General features: G+C 34.0%; 1 protein-coding gene across 2 annotated transcripts in view; it reads right to left on the bottom strand.

Moving 5' to 3' along the window:
• The window catches only part of PIK3CG (phosphatidylinositol-4,5-bisphosphate 3-kinase catalytic subunit gamma), a 44189-nt gene that overhangs the window by 3089 nt on the left and 17867 nt on the right, over positions 1-23233 (bottom strand). For both annotated transcript variants that reach the window (XM_031938754.1, XM_003771494.4), the window contains 4 exons: positions 21944-22034; positions 18751-18881; positions 17299-17410; positions 13464-13621 (listed from right to left, as the gene is read on the bottom strand). In XM_031938754.1, the coding sequence (XP_031794614.1) occupies positions 13464-13621; positions 17299-17410; positions 18751-18881; positions 21944-22034 (492 nt within the window). The remainder of the gene's footprint in view (positions 1-13463; positions 13622-17298; positions 17411-18750; positions 18882-21943; positions 22035-23233) is intronic.

Genomic DNA, 23233 nt, shown 5'->3' with positions numbered 1-23233 from the left:
TTTGTTAAAATCTACAAAATAACCTTATAAAAAGGAAAATAAGGTTATCTTGGTATGGTTTCTATTAATGCAATCATGATGACTCTCTTTGGGAGGCACTTTTTTATTTTATTTTTTTAAATGTTTATGCTCATCTTTTTGGAAGAAAGTAAAGTCAAACACATTTGCCTACGGTGTCCAGATTATATTCTTTTTCCTTTTTATGGAAAGACTGACTTGTTTTTTTTATAGTATTGTATTTTTCCAATAAATGAAAAGATAGTTTTCAACATTCACCTTTACAAAACCTTGTGTTCCAATTTTTTCTCCCCCTCCCTTCTCCCCAAAACAGCAAGCAATCTAATATAGGTTAAACATGTGCAATTCTTCTAAACATATTTCCATATTCATCATGCTGCACAAAAGAAATCTGACCAAAAGGTAAAAAAATCACAAGAAAGAAAAAAACAAGTAAATCAACAACAACAAAATGGTGAAAATACTATGCTTTGATTCAAAGTCTTCATAGTTCTCTCTCTGGATGTGAATGACACTTTCTATCACAAGTCTATTGGAATTGTTTTGGATCACCTCATCATTGAAAAGAGCCAAATCCATAACAGTTATTCATCACATTATCTTCTTGTTACTGTATACAATGATTTATTATATATAATGATCTCTTAGTTCTGCTCATATTCACTTAGCATCAGTTCATATAAGTCTTTCCAAGGTTTTCTGAAATCAGCCTGTATAAAGGGCCACAGATAGTGGGGGAACTCTGGGTAAGGTATAAGACCCTTCAGCCCAGAGGGAACCTGCTAACAATGTCTGGTTTGGCTCTTCTTCTTCCCTAAGGGCTCTCGGCCTTCCTGAGTAGTCAGGGAAGGCATGAGCCTCTGTATTCTACTTGAAGCAAGAGATACTTACAGTAAGAGGAATTTACATATCAATAGCAGGGTGCTTATAGTTAGCACATATGCAGTATGCTATGATGATGTGGTGATGTAATGGTTCTATAGGTGGCACATGCTCAGTGTGCTGCAGTGATGAATTGTACTAAGGTATTTAAGGGCTGAGAGGATTTGAAATAAACAAACTCTATCTTTGACCATCCTTATGGGTCCCCTGCCTTCTTCATTCCTCCACTAAGACCAAGGACTCAGGCTGGTCCCGAGATCCTCCAGAGAGCTAGTCTGCATGGCATATTTTGGCACACCAGCGTAGGACTCTAGAAAGCATAGTATTTTTTTGGTGGGCTCTAGAAAGCACACTACAAGCTTGCTCATCATTTCTCATAGAACAATAGTATTCCATTACATTCATATACCATAATTTATTGAGCTATTCTCCCACTGATGGACATCTACTCAATTTCAACTGACTTGTTTAAAAAAAAAAAAAGTTAAAATGTATTACTGATTTTATTTAATCATTGGTACTTCTCCAATACTGTCTCTCAGTCCCCAACAAAACTCTGCTTTGAAAAAGAAGTAAAATTAGATAAACCAAAGTAATACTTTGGCCTAGTCTGAAAAGATATACCTTATACCTTTTTCTTTCCAATCGTGGAATACCTCCTTCTTTCTTCCCCAATATAGCTTTAACTATAGCCCACTCCCCAAAATTTTTTGGTTTTTAACCATTAATTTAGGGTTCTCATCTTCTTTCTTCCAGACTTTCCCCCTAATGATTGATAAGTTAGAGTCAAAATCCAATACCACATTTGTCCCTGCATCTTTTCAAAAGAGTAGAAATATTTGTTTGACTCCTTAGTTCCAGTTCTTCCATTTTCCATTTGCTGATGGATCTAAAACCCTCAAAGTACCTTGGAGTTTTTCTGTTCATGACTGTGCAAAATCCTTTGCCTCCTGGAAGACTGCCTCAGTGCATTAGGGCTCTTGCATTCTTAATGACTCCATTTATATTAAGAAATCATTTTCTTTTGTCCATGCATATACCCCATTGAACTGGCTTTCATTTCTTCTTAGTAATTGCATTGGCTAAGTACAGACCTTACCAAAGGCAATATTCACATTAATTTGGCAACTTGTATAATTTTTCACAAGATGATGGATATGACTTTCTCTTGATTCAGAATTACTGTATATTCTGATTAATAATTATTTTAAGTCATTGTGGTTTTGGAGAAAAGGCATATGCCAAATAAACATCCTGAAAGTGGGGGCTAACTATTGAGCTTAAGCTCCTAGTGTTAGTAGAAAATGTCTATCTACAAATTAATGCATTATTGTGATGCCAATCAGTGAATGCTCCCTAATGAGTTGACTGGCATTTTCTATAATGCTTAAATTTTGCAAAGTAGTTCACATACATTATTTCATTTGATCCTCAAAAAAAAAACCCTCTGAGATAGGTAATACAAGTATTATTATCCCTATTTTAGAGATAAGGCTGAGGGAGGTTACTTTTGACCATGATTATGAGATGTAAGATCTGAATCCACATTTTCTTTATTTTTTAAAAAATATTTATGCCATTAAGTATTTTACAATCACATGTAAAAAAATTTTGACAATCACATTTTAAAACTTCCAAATTCTCTCCCTCTTGCTTTGGCTCCCTTTTTGAGAAGGCAAGCAAACTGATATCAATTTTACATGTAAAGTCATGTAAAATATATTACCATATTAGCCATAGATATATCCATATCTATGAATAACATAGATTATCCATATCTTTTTGACTCCAAGTTTAGCCTTGTAACTACTAAGCTACACTGCCCTTGCCATAGCATCTGATGTGATCACACCCATTATCACCAAATGAAGACAGAACAAGAATGTGGAAAGGAAAGACTATGTAGGGTAATAGGCAATGTGCTGGATTTAGACACAGAATGTTTGAATCCAAACTTCACTTCTGTTACCACTTCCCCTAATCATAACATCATGGTAGCTAGGTTTCAATGGATAGAGTGCTAAATCTGGAGTCAGGAAGACTCATCTCCCTGAGTTCAAATCTGATCTCAGACACTAGCTGTGTGACCCTGAGCAAGTCATTTAACCTTATTTCCTTAGTTTCCTTATCTGCAAAATAAGTTGAAGAGGGAAACGGCAAACCACTTCATTGTCTTTGCCAAGAAAACCCCAACTGAGGTTATGAAGTCAGAAATGACTAAAACAACTGAACAACCAAAACCCTATATATATGCATATATACATACAGAGAAACATATGGATATATACTTATGTAGACATATATGCTAAGCACTGTGTTAAGTATTGAGCAACTCATTTAATTTTTCTGGGCTTTAGTTTCTTAATCTATAAAATGAGGAGGTTAGACTACAATATCTCTAAAATCCTTTTTGACTATAACTCTTATAATGTGCTCTACTAAATAAATATACAACCTCCTCACAGGTAAATGTCTTAGAGGCCACTAAATCCAATTTATAACCTAACAAGTATCTCATCTCTCACATCTCTGATGAATAGAGTCAGTCCTATCTATTCAGGGGATCACCTATTACAAAATCTACCTTGGAGAAATAATCCAATAGTCATTTTCTAGTTCTGAATTGTTCCGCTGGCCCTGAAATTCTTCTCTGGGAGAAAAATCTTTTTTCAGAGTGTTATAATTTGCCATAAGCTCATTAGATTGACATAAAAGGCTGGCCAGATCTAATGACTAGAATCCTCATCTGGAAATTTCAAGGGTTCAAAGCTTGTATACTCTGACAAGCCCAGATTCTGTGTTTGATTACTAGAGTGGGTTGTTGCTGTTGGCTCATATGCGTTAAAGAAGATCTCTATTATACTAACATAGAGGAATTTTAATCAATGCTGATAACTTGCCCAAAAAGAAGGTCCTTCTACCAATAATAGGAGATGATTTCCCCATCACTGGAGAATTCCAATCTCAGGACTAGGTGATCACTAGGGGATATTTTAGAGAGAATAATCTTGCTCAGATATGGGATGGAATCCATGACCTCCACAGAGGTACCACAGTACCTTCTAGTCCCAACCTTTCTTGATTTTAAAAAGAAGAATGACAATAATTATATGTAAAGCTGTCTGTATTTCCAAGGGAAAACAGGACAGTAGCTGCTTTGTCCTTTGTTCTTCTCATACCTCTTTATACTGATGTGGTCAGTTCATTCTTTGCACTCTGATCAATGGTGGATTATGGCGAATGTGGAAATCTTTACTTTTCACTCTCTTGCTTCTCAGTCCCCTTTAGTTCAACTCTAAAAGCCAGGTGGGTTGAGGAAATGTGGGGCTCTGTTTCCAGGAGTGTAATACAAAAACCAAGAAGTACTTTACATACATTTATCAATTTCCAGGGACCACTGTGTTAGACTCAAACTTATCTTTGAAAATTATGTTTTAATATAAAAAAAATCTTTCTTTTCCCTTAATTCCTTCTTGAAGTTTTTTATTTTCAAGTGGAGAAGACAAGACATGCCTTAGAAGCAGAAGCCAATTTCTAGAATGTGGTTAAATCAATTTGCTACTGAGTGCATTCAAAATCATTATATAGTGAGGTTAATGCTGATCAACTGTGAGTTCTCTTTCCTTAATTTTTTTCCTGGAGCATTTTTCTGGACATTTCTTTTTGACTTATAAAATGGCATCATATTTATTTGAATACATACCATATCCTTTCCCCTGTGTGTCCCTCAATGAGGGACATAAATGTCCCTTTAATGTTTGTATTCCCAGTGTCTCACTCAGAGTAAGAGCTTTAATAAATGCTCGTTGATCTGAAATGAAAGTTCATCAATAATTATCAAATTAAGAGATAATTCTCTTATTGACATTTATGTCCTCAAGCTTTTATTTTATTTAATTGCCTTTATTAGGGTCTCATAACATATTGAAAAGGCATTTTAAAAAAATCAACCACAAACCTTGGAAATATAAATAAATGTGAGCATAAATCATCACTTCTCTGGCCCCTAACTTATCAGCAAAATAAAGAGACTACTACATTGAAAACAATAAAGATTTTAGACACAATGTACTAAATTGCTAATAGTTGATGAATAGCAGATTGCTCTGGGTCATAATGACTAGGTCTATTTTTCATCCAAAAGAGAACTTTCCACTTCCCCTGCTGGTGCTTACACAGGAGTTAAGAGGAAGTGAAATACTGTTGCCCCTGTGCTCAAAAAAGCGAAGCAACCTTCTCAGTATAGTAAGAGACAGAGGCATATGAGTGTGCACGTGCACGTACACACACACACACACACACAGATGGAAAAAGAGACAAAGAGACATAGAAAGAGGGACATAGAGAGAGTCAAGGAACAGGATGAAAAATTATAGAAGTGTGGCTAAAGGTAGAAGGAGAGAGAAAAAAATCCAAAGATTATTTAAAAATGAAAAGGAACTAGAAAATGAAAAGCAAACCCATAAATCTAATCTAATAATAATAATAATGATAATAATAATTACCATTATTATTATTATTTGTAGTAGTACCAATAGTTCTACTACTACTACTTCTATTTTTGGAGCACTTTAAGGTTTGCAAAGTGTTTTACAAATATAAATTCAGAATAAGTCCAGAGGTAGATACTATTATTTTCCTTATTTTGAAGATGAGGAATATGAAGCTCACGAAAGTTAAATGACTTGCATTGTCACATAGCCAATTATTGTCTGATGTCAGAGTTGAACTCAGATCTATCTTTTTCTTGTACTTGTCAGAAAAAGGGGAAAAAAAGCTAAAATAGGGAAGTAGGACTTTATGTCTCAATTAGAAATTGATAATGTTTAATTTATTGGCCAGTGTTTTAAATATTCCTCTAACAAGACAATGGAGGTTTTAGATTATTTTTTTTGTTGGAAAGGAAAGTATGGCTAATCAGAAAGAATATTAAGCATCTCAACAGAACCTTTTATTTACAACCTTTGAATTATAACTTGGACCTTGATAGATTTTTTTAAAAATGATTCTCCAACTAGTTCTATCTTTAGTAGAAAACCTACACTTACTTTCTTTGCAAATATTTAACTAGAAACTCATTAGAAGCTGAAAGGCTACAATTATGCTAGTATACATTCAGCTCGGATTTTCTAATAGTAAGCAAGTGAGAAAATTCTTGGAGAAAAGTTATCTTGATTTAGCAAATGGGAGTAATAGTAAACCAGTCTCCCAAACATTGGGGAACCTCTTCCTCTTCATTGATAAGCTAAAGAATGAATCTAATTTCATTTTTGCAGAGGTAGGTTCACATCTCTCTCTAGTAATAACTGAATAATAAGCTTAGTGATCTATCCTGAGTCCTTCTAAAATGAAAGTTTTATCTAGGGGAGGGCATGGGGGAAGGAGGAGGGGGGAATTGGAACAAGGTTTTTCAAGGGCTAATGTTGAAGAATTGTCCATGCATATGTTTTGAAAAATAAAAAGCTTTAATAAAAAAAAATAAAATGGAGATTTTGTGTCACAGACTCTTTAAAACTTTCTGGGGAAGGTTTTTCTCAGAACATTGTTTTTTTTAAAAACATAAAATAAAGTATATAGGATTACAAAGGAAATCAGTTATATTGAAATACAATTATCAAGATATTTTCTTTTAAAGTCATGGTCCTTAAGTTAATCAGTCTTCAAAAGTTCCTTTAAAATACCCTGGAACAAAAATCAATTCAATTATTGAAGAGTAAAGAATTTTAAAATTAATTATGAATCTTGACTTACATCTAGGAAAAATAGGAGGCTACTCATTAGCTTTGCTTTTTGAGACTTAGGATGTATTCTCTGTTTACAGTATACTCCCTCTTCTACCCTGCATATGTACACTCTCATAGGATCATAGAATTTGGAACTGGAAGAAAATTTAGAGATTAGCTAGTCTACTCTTTCATTTTACAAATGGGAAAACTGAGACCCAAAGAGGTAAAATAATCTACCCAATATCACAGAAGAAGAAAATGGCAGAGTTTGGATTTGTACTTAGGATCGGATTTGAACTCTGGGACCAGCTGCTTGAATCCTTAGAGATGTCTGAAATACCTTTAACAAAAACCTTTTTCTTTTAAAATTAGAAAGGAAATTCTGGGGTGACATTTATGCTAAGTATAAATGGCATTCCAGAAAATTTTTGAGTTAGGGAGTGATCAGAGAAGCACAGTGCCTCAAGTAAGGAAAACCTAAATTTAAATTTGACCTCTGACATTTACTAGTTGTGTGACCCTGGATAAGTAGCTTAATTCTATTTGCCTCAGTTTCCTCATTTGTAAAAAGGAGCTCCAGAATCTAATGGCAACCATTATCTTTAGCAAGAAAACCCCAAATGGAACCATGAAGAATCAGACATAACTGATGATGATTGAACAAGAGAGAGGCAACAGGGACTTAGGCTCAGACCCTACTTCAGACTCTTTATTAACTAGTTGACCCTAATCTTTCTCAGCTATAGTTTCTTCCTCTGTAAAATGGGGATAACAATGTCAAGTGCATTAATAGGAAGTTGTGAGGTCAAAGGAAAAAAGATATGTTGAGGCTGTTCTGCTTTGTTTAAAACAGACTCGTGATTTCATTTTTGTGGGGAGCTTCTACTGAAGAAAATGCCTCTGCTAGTGCAGATCAATATCATTTATAGTCTTAGAGAATTGCCTTAACTAAGTAGTTAAGAGAACACAGTCACACATTTCATTTTTATCAGAAGCAAGGACTTGCACCCAAGTCTCTTTAGCTCCAAGAATCATTGGTGTTGAAATAAGGTCTAGAGACCTGTGATTTTATTTGTACAGGAAACCCCCAAATGTGAAAATGTTTACCAATGCAGACTGGTACTTTCTCTGCAACATATAGTCTTAGGAAGCTACCTAGAGCAGTGTCAAACTCAAATAAAAAATGGGATCACTAATCCATTCACAAGAATCCCTTTGGGCCAAATATTAACTAAGAAAACCAAAATAAATAAATAAATAAACAAACAAACAAACAAATAAATAAATAAATAAAAGAAAACCACACACTAACATTATATATGCTCTATTGTAATTTAATTCATTTTGATAACTATTTCCTAACTGTTTTTTGACTTCTCTGGCCTAGAAAACTGCAAAATGAAAGGACTTGCACAGGTTTACATGTATAGGATGTGACAGAGATAGCACACACCCAGCTGACTTTGAAGATAGATCTTTATTCACTACGAAAATATTTTCTCATATGCAATGAGTTATGGAATAGATGTAGGTTATTATCTGGAGAGCTGTAAGAGCTAGAGGGAACAGGGTTAAGGAAATTTAAAAGGGGATTGGGAAAAGTCAGATAGCAAACAATCAAATCCTATAATTTTGCCTGAGTTTAAAATACACATCTACTTCTGAAAGGTGACTCCCCCATTAGTCCTATTTGCTGAAAGTTCATTCTTTTCAATATAAATAAAAGAATTTGTGCTTTAAATTCAAATGAAGCAGGATTGCCCCCCCAAAAAAAAAATGTGGGTGTGTGTACATGGAAATGGCAGCCAGTATGTGAGAAATTACTCTCCCAGCCAGCAAAGGTCTTGGGAAAAGAAAGTCTCCAGAAACACCGATTATAAATTCATGTAACCTGTAGCTAACTTGTGCAAAACTGCTTCTTAAGAGTGACATCTAGGGGTGACTGCCTTTTAAATCTACTCTTTAACTGAAAGCAAAGTTCATATATTTGTAAAAGCTAATATTCACCTATATTTCTAAATTTCATTATTCAGGTAATTATTGAGTACCTACGATGTTCAGAACTGGTCTTACAATATTTGTTTGCACCAGGCAAGGTTGTCAGCTTTACATACAGGATATCCTGAAGTTGTTGGTATAGTTTTAAGTTAATATATTTGGGACACCTAGTATTTTTCTTCCTTGACAACTGTCCCATATTAACATTGTTAATTACAAGCATTAGTGTACATCTCATTATTCAGTTAGTAATACTCTTTTTCTAATTGGAAGAATTATATCTAATGCTCATGAGCAAAAAAAAAAAAAAAACAAACCCACAAAAGCTGTGTATATTAATTATAATGATTGAAAGTGTCATTTAGTAGCATGTTATATTTAGTGAAGTATTTATGACCTAGAAGATTTCTTCCAAGCCAAAGAATTTTTTATTTTTTGTTTCATGTCTAAGGTTTGTTATTTTTTGAAGGTAACAAGATTGAATCTATAAACGGAATAATCCATAAATTATTTCATTTTATCATCAGATGGCAGTATTTACTATTATTTTACAGACTCATAAAATCTTGGATTTGGAAAGAACATAAGGAGCTTCTAGTCTAACCAGAATTTCACTCAAAACAGGAATCTTTTCTATAATATTGATTTCTTTTAATCTTTTAGCCAAAGACTCATTTACTTTTCTTTAACTCCTTAATAGGATATTAAAATGAATAAAAACATAAAACAGAGGCGCCCACAAACCCTTCTACCGTGGATAATATGTTTTTCCCTCCACATCTGAAGATTTTCTTGGATGTTGATAATGTGTTTCAAAAGAAAGAGAATTTCAACTGCTAAAGGTCTTGAAATTTTGAACACAGCAGGCTAAATGTTTGGAGTAATTTCTTTAGATTTAAATTATGCTCTTAAATTAATTATCAATAAGCAAAAGAACAATTTCTTTAATAGTTTAGGAACATATTTCATGAGGGAGAATTAATTCATTATGATCATCACCATCAAAAATATTTATTGAGCGCCCACTGTGTGCATGCTACTATACCATAAGGTGGCCAGATGTCCTTGGTTTCAGAAGTTTTTTTTTCTTCCTTCCTGACTGAAGCTGACCTCCTAAGTATCTATTTTTAGGGAATAGTTCAAAGAAAGTAGCTCCATATTGAATCAGTCACCTGTAGAAGGAGTGAGGGGAAAGGTAGAGTAGGCTGTTCCTTTGCTCTGTTCAGGTCAATCTACTTTAGATTGAGGCTAATATTAATAGTAATAGATGACATTTCTAAATTTCTTTAACATTTGCAAATTGTTTTACAAATACTATATCATTTGATTTTCACAACAATCTTGCGTGTTAGGTATTATTATGATTCCTATATTACAGATGAGAAAACTGAGGCTGAGAGAAGTTAAGTTATTTGCCCAAGGTCATATAGCTCAAAAATTACTGGGATAGAATAAGCTCATGTTTTCCTGACTCCAATTCTTGGACTCTAAACATTGTGTCACCTACCTGCCACTAAGTTGATATACTAAATCTGTGAAGAGGCTCATTATTTATTATTGTATTCTTTTTCTTTTTCTGTGGGACTTTAACAATCGTCCACAAATGCAGCCATGTGTTAGTAGGTAGTGAAAGCCCAACCTTCCCACTCTTTCTATATACGTTCCCTTTGTTTATTTACTCAATACATTCATCAAGTTTATTAGAGGAATTATTTTTTCCAGATCTACATAAAACTAGAGCCTCTTAAACATACAGTATCAAATGTATGTTCATATACACAGTGCAAATGTATACAGTATCAGATTGTTACCAGATCAACTCAAATATTGATAACTTTTGCTACAAAGTACTGAAGAATCTTGACAGTGTTTTGAAAGGTCATGATTCCTGGTTCAAAGGAATTTAACGCCTAACGGGAAGTCAAGATAGATAAATATAAATTTGACTAACAAAAAGAAGTAGATAACTGCATATACTGGCACAATACTGAAATTTTTCCTGAGAGAGTTGATATTGTTCATGTGAGCTACAAGTCATTACTTTCTGAGTCTCCTTCTAACTCATCAAACTGACTAAAAGTACTAATTAGATGTTGGAAGAATGAGAAATCAACATTGTAAGCAAAATTTTGGCTGATCTCTAGGACAACAATTATTCACAATGATTGGTCCACAGAGTCACAGTTTGATTCTGTTCTACAATACTGTCAATAAATCTCAAAGTCCACTCATCATTAACCAGTTAGCTACTAATTCTATTCTTTTGCCTTCCTATTTATTCTATATATGTGAACAATGAATTTTGAAGAAGGAAATGGCAAATCACTGCAGTATCTTTTCCAAGAAAATCCCATAGACAGTAAGCTTGGACTGACTTCAAGAGATAGTGAAGTACAGAAGGAGGGCAGAATGCTGTGGTTCTTGGGGGAATGAAGAGTTTGGCATGACAATTTGCTTACAATGCTTACAATTTATGCATATAGAAACATATATTATAGTATTATGCTGGATTTGATATCAGGATGCCAGTTCTAGGCCCAGTTATGCCCTAACTAAGCAGCAGAAAATTAGACCTAGTAGAAAGAAGGCCAAATTTTGAGAAATGAGTAGGAATCATGACTTTAAGGATATAGGATGGACACTTAAGGAAATGGTGCAATCTGAAAGTTGACTACATTTGAATGTGAAAGATCGAGAACAAAAGATGGTGTCAAAATGGTGGGTGGGGTACCTAGAAAGATGTTACTGGTTATGATGGAGGAAGATAATGTTGATCATTATCCTAAGTGAAGTTCATAATACTAATGAGAGAAAAAGGAGATAAATTAAGCATATGATTCATTTTTTCAAAAGCATCACCGAAACATAATAACAGTAGCAACAATAAGGCATATTTATATAGCAATCTATAATTTTTACCAAATGCTTTCCTCCCAACAATTTTATGAGTATTAATGAAGAGAAATGAGTATAGAGCCAGATTCTCTGCATTTATCTACTTCTTTAAATGTCAGTGTTTTTGCTATGTTTGGACAAATCCAGTGAGATAAATCCCATGTATGTAGTAGAAAAGAACTGATGGAGTGGTTTTTGTTTCCTTAAAAGATGAATTTCTGCCAAATTTTTTTCTACTTTTTTCCCCTCCAGGAAATTGTCAAAATGTGTGATTTAACTTGGAAGAAAAACAGGGCTAAAACATGTCAAACCCCTTAAAAAGCAACAACAAAAAAAATCCCACACCTTTGAAAAAGTCACCAAGAAAAGGTCTGGATCCCAACTGAGACAATACAGAGAAGTACAAATGGAAAAACAAAACAACCATCCTCAGACCATCTGGCCACAGGAAAGTCTTGGTCACACTGACCATGGCACTGAGTTCTGAGAGAAGCAAACCTTGTAACCACTGAAGTGAACATCAGGCACATCAAAGACAAGCAGGAATAAACAAGAGTTTCAAAATGAAGTGGTCAGGATCCATGATTGGGTTAGGGATTTGGATTGAATGACCTCTGAGCTTCTTTTTAAGAAACATGGCAATGAAGAGCATTGGTGGGCTAAAGACCTCTCTATGTTACTATTTGTATGACTTTGGGTAAGTCAATGAAGTGCTTTGAAATCAGTTTCCTCATCTGTAAAATGAGAGAATTGAACTAGATAGCTTGCAGGGTTCTAGCTCTAAATATTGTGATTTTTATGGTCCTGCAAGGCCTGCATTATCTTCCTAGAGGCTTAGAGTAGAAGTTCTCCATTTTTTTTGATCCTAGGGTCCCTTGACACTCTTAAAAACAATTGATGATCCTCCAAAGAATTTTTGTTTATATGGATTATACTTATATTTATATAGTTAATATAATTATAGAAATGAAAATATCTTAAATATTAAATTAATCAATTACTATTAAATTAACTTTGATCATATAAATCCCCTGAAAAAGTTTGGAGGATTTCTATAGTCCTTGGATCATAGTGATGCTGCTCTAGACCACAGCTTCTTAATCTTTTTCCACTCACAGCCCCTTTTTCCCTGAGAAATTTTTACATTACCTTTGGTATATAGGCATACAAATCAAGCATTTACTGATGATAAATCATAATTTTGTGACATCTACTTATGGGGTCATGAACTAGGTTCTAGACCACAAAGGGAGTGACACAAAAATTATGGTTCTGGAAATCATATGCATAAACCAATGCATAAATCATTTAAAAAATTAATAAAATCAAAGATGCATCAAAGGAGATAGGTCCTTAAATGAAAACTTTGGTGAATATTAAGGTAAACAATCAGGTCTTAATTCACATGATCTTATATTATTTAGGATCTTTAAGCCTCAGTTTCCTTATCTGCAAATGGGATAACTACTCATTCTATCTTCTTCATAGGTTTGTAGTGAGGAAGCTGCTCAATAAACCTTAAAGAATGCAAGATTAAAATTAACAGTGTTCTATATATACTTTTTGAGGGAGAAAGCCAGTTATTAACATTTATTAGGTAATCTATAAACCCTATTATTTGAAATTCAATCTATGAACCCTCTCATTTTACAGATATTCAATTCAATTAGCTTGCCTAAGGCCATAAAGGCAAGTTTAGGTTAGGATTTGAACCCAGGATTTGAAACCAGGTCCTTTTACTCATGATCTAGCGCTCTTTGAGTATCTTTCCACTTAGATTGGTCCAAAGGTGATATATTTATGGTTGGACTCACACTTGAAGCCTTTCTAGTTTGGCCCAACCAAACTTGAAATTTACTTTCATAGCTTGTGATGACACACCAGAGTAGGACTTTTGTGTGGTTGTTTATAGCTCCCTATTGTCATTTAAGAATAAGACATTACCTGAAATTTCTGGAAGTGCAGGCTTGTTTTCTTTCCAGAAGTTCCCATCACGAAGAGGAAGTCTGGGGTTAGCACAAATGGAACTCTCTCTTTGTTGATACCCAGAAAACTTTTGTAATTCCCAAGAATGTGACCAAAGTCAATATGAAATAGATTTCCTTAAGGGAAAGAAACATCAGAAATCATTATGGTGAATAACCTGCCTGATGGGTTAATGTTGACTTTTTAGAAGGTCTTAAGCTGCCCTAAAGCCAACTATCTGGAGATAGGCAATTTTTTAACAATTTCCATCATTTTTAATTCAATTAACTTCAATCAACTTGGTATATGCCAGGCACCAGGGGCACAAAGACAAAAACCAAGCAATTCCTCAAGCACCTTAATGCACTTTCTTTTGGGGAAAGAAACATGAATACATAAAGTAAATATAAAATCAAAATATTTATTACACATTTACTTTCATACTATAGTACCTACACTTTGACTATTATCTTCATTTTTCCCCCTTAAAACCTTGGGCTCCACTCCAGGAAATACTGGCTTTCCACTTCCTTCTTTTCTATCTGTCTGCTTTCTTTTATTTGTTGTCATCTTCCATTTAAATATAGGCTCCTTGAGAGGAGGGATGGTCTTTCTTGGATGTATTTATATCCCCAATGTTTATAGTTTAATAAAGTTTTAATTATTTAGCTATCTATATGTGCCAGTACTATCCTTGTTACTTGGGGATAAACATGGTTGCAGCCCTTGAGAAGCTTACATTCTATATAAAATAGCATTAGAGATTAGGAGATGGTACTTTTAAAGGAAGTTATAGATGCTATGATTTTTTGTAAGATGTGAAAAAATAAGAGTAAAATACAAATCAAATGTACATCTGACATTATTTTAATATTCTTTAAGTCACAACCAAATGCTATTACTGAATTCTAGTCAATCATAGAATTATCGTTAGCAATTTATATCAGAACTCATTGGTAACTATAGCCAACTTTACATAAGGCCACAGGTTAATTTAAGTTCTATATATTACAGAAATGGTTTTGAGTTTATCAGTTAGCAGTTGGCTATTCCCCCTAAACCCAACTCTCTTAAAGGTATTTTCAATTTTCATAAAAACCTTTAAAGAGAATTTATTGTCAGTGCTAATCGGAAGGGTAATAGTGGCAAGAGCTTAGAGGAGGACATGACAAATATTGATATTGCTTATGAAAATTTGTGGTGGTAAACTATATAATCTCTCTAAAGATTTAAAAAGTATCTATACAGAATTATATACATGATAGAACAATTCTTTGGAGAAGTATCACATTTACTAGTGCTTTACCTCTTAAACCAGTGCTCTAGGTTCATAAAAATGTCCATATTAAAAAAATGAAACCAAAATTAGGCAGTTTTACTAATCAAACTTTTCCTGAAGAAGAGATGAGAAAATTCATCTTTCTTCTTTCACTTGGAAAGGGCATGAAACTATTCTAAATATACTAACAAATATACTGACAAACACAATGTGTGGTTAGTTTTGCTTGGTTGGCTTGGCTTCTCTTTCTTCTCTCTTCCCCTTCTTTCTTTTTCTCCTCCTCATTTTTCTCCTTCTTTTCTTCTTTTTTTTCTATCCTCCTGCCATTTTTAGGGTAGATTTTTAATGATTAGTTATAAGACAACTTTATTACAATAATATTTTTAAATGCCCAGGCAGGAATGAACTACAAATGACTTTCCATCTGAAATGTCATCAGGAAAACATGCATTTTATATTCATTATAAGTGCAGCAGTATGAAGTCTTCACTTTAAAAAATGGCCGTTTTGGTGAAAATTATGTAAGTGCCTCAGGCCAAAGTACTGTAGTCATTGCTTTCAAATGGCATTATACTTTTCTGAGAAAATAGAGATGATGGGTAACTGAGGATGAGCCATGCTCTTCTATGTAAAGAAGCATGGGTACAGTTAAAAAGAAAGACAAATATGGAGCTAATAGTTTTATGAAAATAAAAGAAATTGACTTGCAGTAATATTTTCACCAGTTTGACAGCACATAAAAATTGCTGTTGCATTTAAAACTCATTAAAATGAAAGCCTATTACTACAGCATACAGAAGCACACACGGTTTTGTTGATTGGTTTTATTGTTTTACATAAAGCAAATGTTTGGCTTGCACTACATTTGCAATCAATAACAAATGTGTGTGTTGTACAAATCAGGTTCCTGGTTCCAAAGCAGACGGTAAATACTGCTTTGTATGCAGTTATCCCTTCTGCTGGAATTTTATTTGAATACAAACATTCTTAATATCATTTGACATATTTTGCTAAATGTATTTGTGTTTGGGAGTGTATGGTAAGGTTATAATTTTGGAGGGGGCATATAAAGAGTAATCAGTACTTTCTGATTTTTCTAAATTTCAGATTCTAGAGGGATTTCTTCATTTAATGGCTCTGTTGATCTGTGAATGCTACATAGGCTGTGAACTATAGCTTGATCTGTGATTTGACAGATCTAAACTAAGCTAGGAGTATGGTAGTTCAAAAATTCATTCAAATTGCCTCACAGGTGCTTATAATTTAAAGTCTGGAACCTTACTCTTGTAGCATAGAATGAACTCAGAAAATGTACCTTCCATTTAATTCCTTAAAAAAATATCTATTGTAGTAGCCAGCTTAGTTTGAATACTTCCATTTTGAAAACTCTTTTTCATGAGGCTTAAAGAAAGGAAGCACATATTCCAATCACCCCTCACCAAACCCTTCTGTAACCTCAAGCTCTACCCTCCTGTGTCCCAGAAGATGATGTCCCTCTGTTGAAATCTACCTCATAAAAATGACTCCTAGAAAACTCCTAAGTTCATTCTTTTGTCTCAGTAATTTCTTGCATTTTTTTCATTTGTAGTGTGCTTCAGTTTAAACATCTTGAGAAAGTCTGAGCTGAACAAATACTCTGTCCTCTTTGCAGTTAATTTTCATCTCACTGTTCAGTGATATAAGTAGGACATGTTGGGCCTTAAAGGAACTACTCCTTAAAAAGTGATTTCCATCCTGCTCTCCCGTCTTTTAAATAAAATCTTTGAACAATATTGCCTCCTAAACAAAGAGTGTGGGTTTTATTTCATGAAACACTATGTGTAAGGTCCCATTCTAGGGACTAGTGATACAAAGATAGGTATGATAAATTCTAATATGTCTGACACACATAGAAAAATTAGCTAGCAAGCATTTAAATTCCAGGCAATGTCCTGGGTGCTGAGAGTATTGCAAAAATGAATTTAGTCTCTGTCCTCAAGGTACTTATACAAATAGCTTCAATACAATGGAAAATGTGACAAATACAAGAGAATCTAGGCAAAATGCCAGAGATGACTTTCAGCTCAAAATAAACAAGAAAAATGAGCTCATTAGAATGCCTTTGTGAGATCATCAGGCTTTGAGAACTTCGCTTTACAAAGAAAAGAAAAGCAATTACATAATTTTGTCAATTCTGCTTAGCTTAAGATAAACCAAACTGATGAAAATCGAAAGTCTCTAAAAAGTTCTTTGATTTTAAGTTTGGATCACTTAGTCTTTTGCTTTTTGTATTTCTAACTGTGCCTGGTCAGCTTGCTATATGTGTGTATATAAGCATTTGGACACACATGAATACACACATATGTGTGCAGATTTTTGAGGTATGAAAAATTGTGTATAATTGGGGTGGGAATATTTTTATATTTCACATAGCATGATATTTAGACATTAGATGCAAGTTTGGGTTGAGGATCAGAAAAGACATAATGCTCATTCCCATAAACTTTAATATATCTTAATTTCATTTAAAGATTAATGGAGCAGGAATAAACTCACCTGTCTCTGTGATCATAATGTTGTCATTGTGTCTGTCTCCTATACCAAGAACAAAAGTTGCCACACAATAGCCGGCACATGAATACACAAATTTCTCCACTGCTGCCTGGAACTATTAATGCAAAAATTCCCAAAAGTTATTTGATATTGCTCCTCTACTTCCTGCCAAGTAGCACATCTACCTAATAAAGGTTACTTCCTAAAACTCCTTTCTGGAAACTGCATTCAAACAGCAAATTATAAAGGTTTTCATTTGAGCTATAGATATTAATTATAACTCACTTTCATTCTGGGATAGCTAACGGGGCTAACGTGGTTAAAGTGCTAGGAAATCAGAAACACATCTTCCTGACTTCAAATCTGGCATAGACACTCTCTAGCTGCATAACCATGGGCAAATTATTTAACCTTCTTTGCCCCAGTTTCCTCAACAGTAAAATGAGTGAGAAAAGGAAATCACAAACCACTCCAGTATCTATGTCCTACCTCCAAAAAAACCCAAATGGGGTCACAAAGAGTTGGACATGAGTAAAATGATTGAACAACAACAAATGTGTAATAAATTGAGAAAGGTAGGTTGGAGATTGGTAGGTTTTTAGCTACTACACAAAGACTCTTTATGACTTGATTGAGGAATAAATGTCAAAAGCAATTGTAATTAAATCAAAAGGGTTCACTACATAGTCATGCATCAGTGCCCAACCCTTAACAGGAACCCAAAGTAATTTTCTCCTACACTGTATAACCCTTGCTTTGCTTTTGATCACTAATGGGATGTGAGCCTTCACAAAGCCATCATGTATAATAGGACTATTAAATGTCACTAATTACATTTCTCCCAACAAAGAACTAGTAACCATGCAAATGAGGCTCACTAATCCCAAGAAGCAGAACTTTAAATGACAGCCAAACAACCTTACTACACAGCTTGCAAAGGACTCAGCATATGCACTTCAAAATCATGCTGGAACTGACATTTTCGGTATCCATAATTTATTGTTTAGATTAGAGCAGAATTGTAAATTATAAATCACTTTATAAAATATTTGGTTCTTTATCAGATAGAATATAATTTACATATATGAATGAACATTTCTAGTGGACAGCAAAAGTTACACACACACACACATACACACACACACAATGACTAACCAAATGTTTTGCATGGTCTAATTTTATACAAAACATGGCCTGCTAGTCAAAGGAGAGGCAAATACTTAAAAAAGAAAAAAAAAACCACCTAGAAATCCTGAGCTCATTATCTTTTATTCAGAACTACTGAGAGCCAATGTACACAGATCTGCATACATCAGTCACCTTATTTGTAACTTTTCTCAGAGATACTGGATACCATGATATTTATAGATTACTATGAAAGAATAAAATTGCTACATTAAAAAGTAAGTATCTGTATAAGGAATCCTTAGAGTGAGGAAAGAGAAATTAACTCACCTTTTCTTCAATTGGGCATTTTTCTTTGAGCCAATGATTTAGCACCTCATCCTTGAATGCTCCAGTATTGCCCACTGTGCTCTGCTGAATTTTGGCAATTGTTATAGCATCCTTCACAATTTCAATCATTCCTATGTGACAGGAACATAGTTTAAGAATAATAATTATCACTTAAATTTTAAAGTAAGAAACAAATTCCATCTTTATTATGTCTTTTAGAAGCAGCTGGGTGACACAATGGATAGAAGATCAGACCAGGAAGCAGGAACAATTGAGTTCCTTAATAACTTAATAGCTATATGATTCTGGGTTTACCTCAGTTTCCTCCATGGGTAAAATAAAAATAATGATTGTACCTACATTCCAGGGCTGTTTTGAAGATCAAAGGAGGCATTTGTAAAGGGTTTAACACAATATCCTACACATAGTAAATGTTCAATAAAAGTTTATTTCCTTCCTCTTGATCCTTAGAACAACCCAAAGAGGAAAGTTATGCAAATATTATCCTCATTTTACAAAATTGGGAACTGAGGTCCATAAAAGTTAAGTGATTTGTCAACTCAGACAACTGCTAAATGACAGAACCAAGACTCCAAGTCAGCCATCCAATGTCAAGTCCAGTACACTATCTCAATGATGCTTTGCCACGGGGTTATTTGCCAAGTCATTAGGTTTTGTGGTTTTCTTTTCTTTCATTTTTTAAAAGGGGGATAGGAAGGAAGTTGTGAAGAACTTTGTTACAAGATCTCTGAATGAAAAATATACATTGAGCATAATGTTTTATTTGTGAATGGTGAGAAGTAGAATTTGTCTATCCTACCATGGTGAGAACATCCTTCCTCTTTTAGCCAATGGACATTTTCTTTCTCTTTTATTTAAAAAAAATATTTAAAAGAGAAGATCACTTTGTACCATTTTCAAACCAGAAACCTAAGATTTTTTACTCCATACTTGTCCCTCAGTCATTTCCTTTAAAGCCTGTGGCTTCAAATATTATATCTTTTCTGAGATAACTTTTCAACCTCTTTCAAAATGGAATTCCATTTGGAATGGAATTTTCCAGATTTTTATAAGAAAACTTTATCTTGAGAGCTAAAATTCATACTTAGGTTGAAAGACAGTTTCATGTTTCCTGATAAAACTGCTCTTCTTCTGGTTTCACTATTTCAGTCAGAGACATCATCATTTATCTTCTATGCCACGTTCAAAACCTTGGTATTGCCTTTGACTATTCATTCTTCCTCATCTCTCATGCCCAGTCTCTTAGAAAATTTATATTCTGTTTATTCAACCTTTGTCAATTCTATAATTGAAGAATGGATGATAGATAGGGTGTTTCTAGACATGAAACTGAGAAGAGTTGTTTCAAATCCCATTCTGATGTTTCCTATTTATGTCACTTCATCTCCTGGGTTTCTCATATTTCCACATGTATAAGTTTCCTCATGTATAAAACAGATATAATAATACGTACTTTGCAGGATTATTGTTAGGGTCAGATGAAATTATGAATATATTTTGTGAAAATTAAAGCCCCATAAAAAGTGTTGATTCATCTTATAATCATTATCTATCCCTTCATCTATATTTCCACTGTTACAGCTCTTCAAGAAAACGTTGATACCTTCTATTTGAACTCTTATAATAACACCCAAACAGCCATGCTGAATTTCTAGCTTTAAAGCTTTAAAGCTTGATTCAAACATTACCATATTCTCCAGGAAGCCTTTCTGTTTTTTTCTTACTCAGTATTAATTTCCTACCTCCTCAAGCTCTTAGATTTCATAATATTTTTATTATGTATTGCATTTAAATGTGTGTCATGCTCTCCAGTAAAATATAAGCTCCATGAGGGCAAGGTTCACTTCTCAATGGATTTGGTACCATTTTCCCTGCCCCACTGAATGCTTTAAACACAGTTGATCTGAACTTTCTCATGTTCCAGTTTAGAATTTACTTATACCTCCCCAGAGCTCTCAGAAGTGGTGTAAATTACTTCTGCAGTGAGAAGGCAGTGTGCCATAGTAGATAGCATGCTGGACTTGGGGTCAGGAAGCCCCAGGGTTCAAACTCTCCAATAGATAATTACTAGTTGGTAACATTGGGCAAGTTACTTAAATTCTTTGAGGCTCAGTTTCTTATTTGTAAGCCAAAAAGGATGGGGTGGGCTCATTGGCTATCTCTTCTGGCTTGAAATTTATGATCCTGTAAGCAATCAGAGTTCACCTGATTTGTCAGGGTTTTGTCATCCTGGTCTCCTGCTGGGCTCCCATGCTGGGAACTGGTACTAGGTTTCAGATTTTAGGGCTCATAACACTAGCTTAGTCTCAACTTTGTCACAAATCTCTTTCCATATTTCCAAACTCCTCAGGGATCCATATTCCAAATTTCCAGATGTAATCTCTGGCTTCTCAGTGATCTGGGATCTGACTTATGTCCCATGGACAACATCCTGACTGCCTCATTTGCATTAATGCATTATTATGCATCGCAAATACCCAAAGACAGGTTTCCAATGCTGCTTTTCCACTGATTACTAGCATCTTGGCTGTATTAGAGGCAGAGGGCTATTTATTACTGAGTAATAGCGAACATTCTTCACACAGCTGACTCGAAACTCTATCAACAGCAGGTGTGTAATAAAGGTTGGTTAAAAAGTGACATTCCTATATGGACTAAATAGAGGTATTATGAAGCTAGAATAAAAATAAATTTTATTGGACCTAAAAAATTTTTAAAAGGATCTCCAAAAGCACATAAAAGTAAAGTGAGTAATAAATAGCTCTCTGATAATCTGAACTTGAGATAACAGTAATAAATAGCAAATATTTTCTGTTCTTTTTAAATATTAAGGGAAAGAGAAAATTTTAATTTACAGTAGAATCTGAGTAAAAATTTGGGAGAGGTGAGATTAAAAAAAAGAGGGAGTAAATTTTACTAACATCTTCATGTAGGGTCACAAAGTTTTGGATCATTTCAATTTTTTTCTTCAAGCATATTTGATATATCCATATCCATATCATGAAGTTATGTCAATTAACCATGTTAATTTCTTCATGGTCTCGTGAATAAATATTATCTTACACCACTTCCCCACCCCCATTATTAAGTTTCTATGTGATAATTTGGAAAATGCCATAACTTGTTCCCCCCAGGCTGCATGATGGGTTTAGCTCCCGAAGGCTCTGCATACCTATTTTGTCTCCAGTTGAAATGCAACCATATGGCTGCAGGCACAAGTCCAAAGATTCTGCTTCCCAAATAGATCCCATAATTCGAAGAATCTAGGGATGAAAACACAAGTGTTATACAATGCATACTTATTTGCGTTGTTTGCCTTTCCTTTAAAAAAAAAAAATCACATTGTCAAACCTGGTATATGGCAGAAAAAAAATGACACAAAGTTAAACTGTTACATTGTACTTAAGGTCAAATCTTTCTACATTATTCATCAAATATAAATTTTGAAATAGTCTTGCAGAATAGGCTGCCTGAACTCCTGTTATGTTATTTTTGAAAATCCTAGAAATTATTCATTTTTAAATCTATGTAAAATACTCTCTCCTAGTTCTATTTAATTCTAAGTGTAACCACAACATCAAAAAACAATGATTGCTTCAGTTTTTAAAGGTCAGACACTCATCCTCTGGATGACCAAAGAAACCAATAATCTTTTATTATTATTGGGATCCATGATTTCATTGGTCTAATGCAGTGGTGCTTAGACATTTTGAGGAACCCTTTACACTCTTAAAAAAATTATTGAGGATTCTCCCAGAGAAACTGTATTTATATGGATTATATCTATCAATATTTATAATGCAAAAATTAAAACATCTTAGATATGAAAATAGTTTTAACCTCTTGAGCTCCCTGAATGGGTCTTGGGGTCCCCCAGAATTTTAGGATCACATTTGGAGAACTTTTAGTCTATATAACTATTCAATTAGGAAACCTTCTCTACAACTGTAGATTGGCAACTTATAATTTTAACAGGTTCTGTAGGCACTGAGAGGGTCACATATCTACTATGGGTTGTTGTAGGGGTTACATAGCTACTATAAATCAGAGATAGAATTTGAACCCAGGTCTTGTCTTTGAGGTTCTCACCCTCTCCAATTTACTAAGTTGCATCAGTATATATTGGATAAATGTATGTACTTCATTCATTTTCAATCTCAATTAATTAATTTTTGGTGAAGCAACTGAGGTTAAGTGATTTGTCTAGAGTCACACAGTAATTTTTAGGTATCTGAGGGTTGAATTTGAACTCAGGTCCTCCTCACTATCTACTGTGCCATCTAGCTGCTCCCTTTAATATTAATTTTAAAAAGTAATTGGAATAAGAAAAACAATCATGTTTTTGTCATTTTTCAAAGATTCAAAAGATTGTGTTTTTAGATTTAATAACTTTTAAAAGCTTGAAGGGGTATTCCTTTAAATAGAAATATTTAAGACAATTCTCATATTTGTGACTACCTCA

Source organism: Sarcophilus harrisii, chromosome 5 (genome assembly GCF_902635505.1).
Source record: "Sarcophilus harrisii chromosome 5, mSarHar1.11, whole genome shotgun sequence".
NCBI lineage: Eukaryota > Metazoa > Chordata > Mammalia > Dasyuromorphia > Dasyuridae > Sarcophilus > Sarcophilus harrisii.
This window is presented reverse-complemented; position numbering and strand designations above follow the sequence as displayed.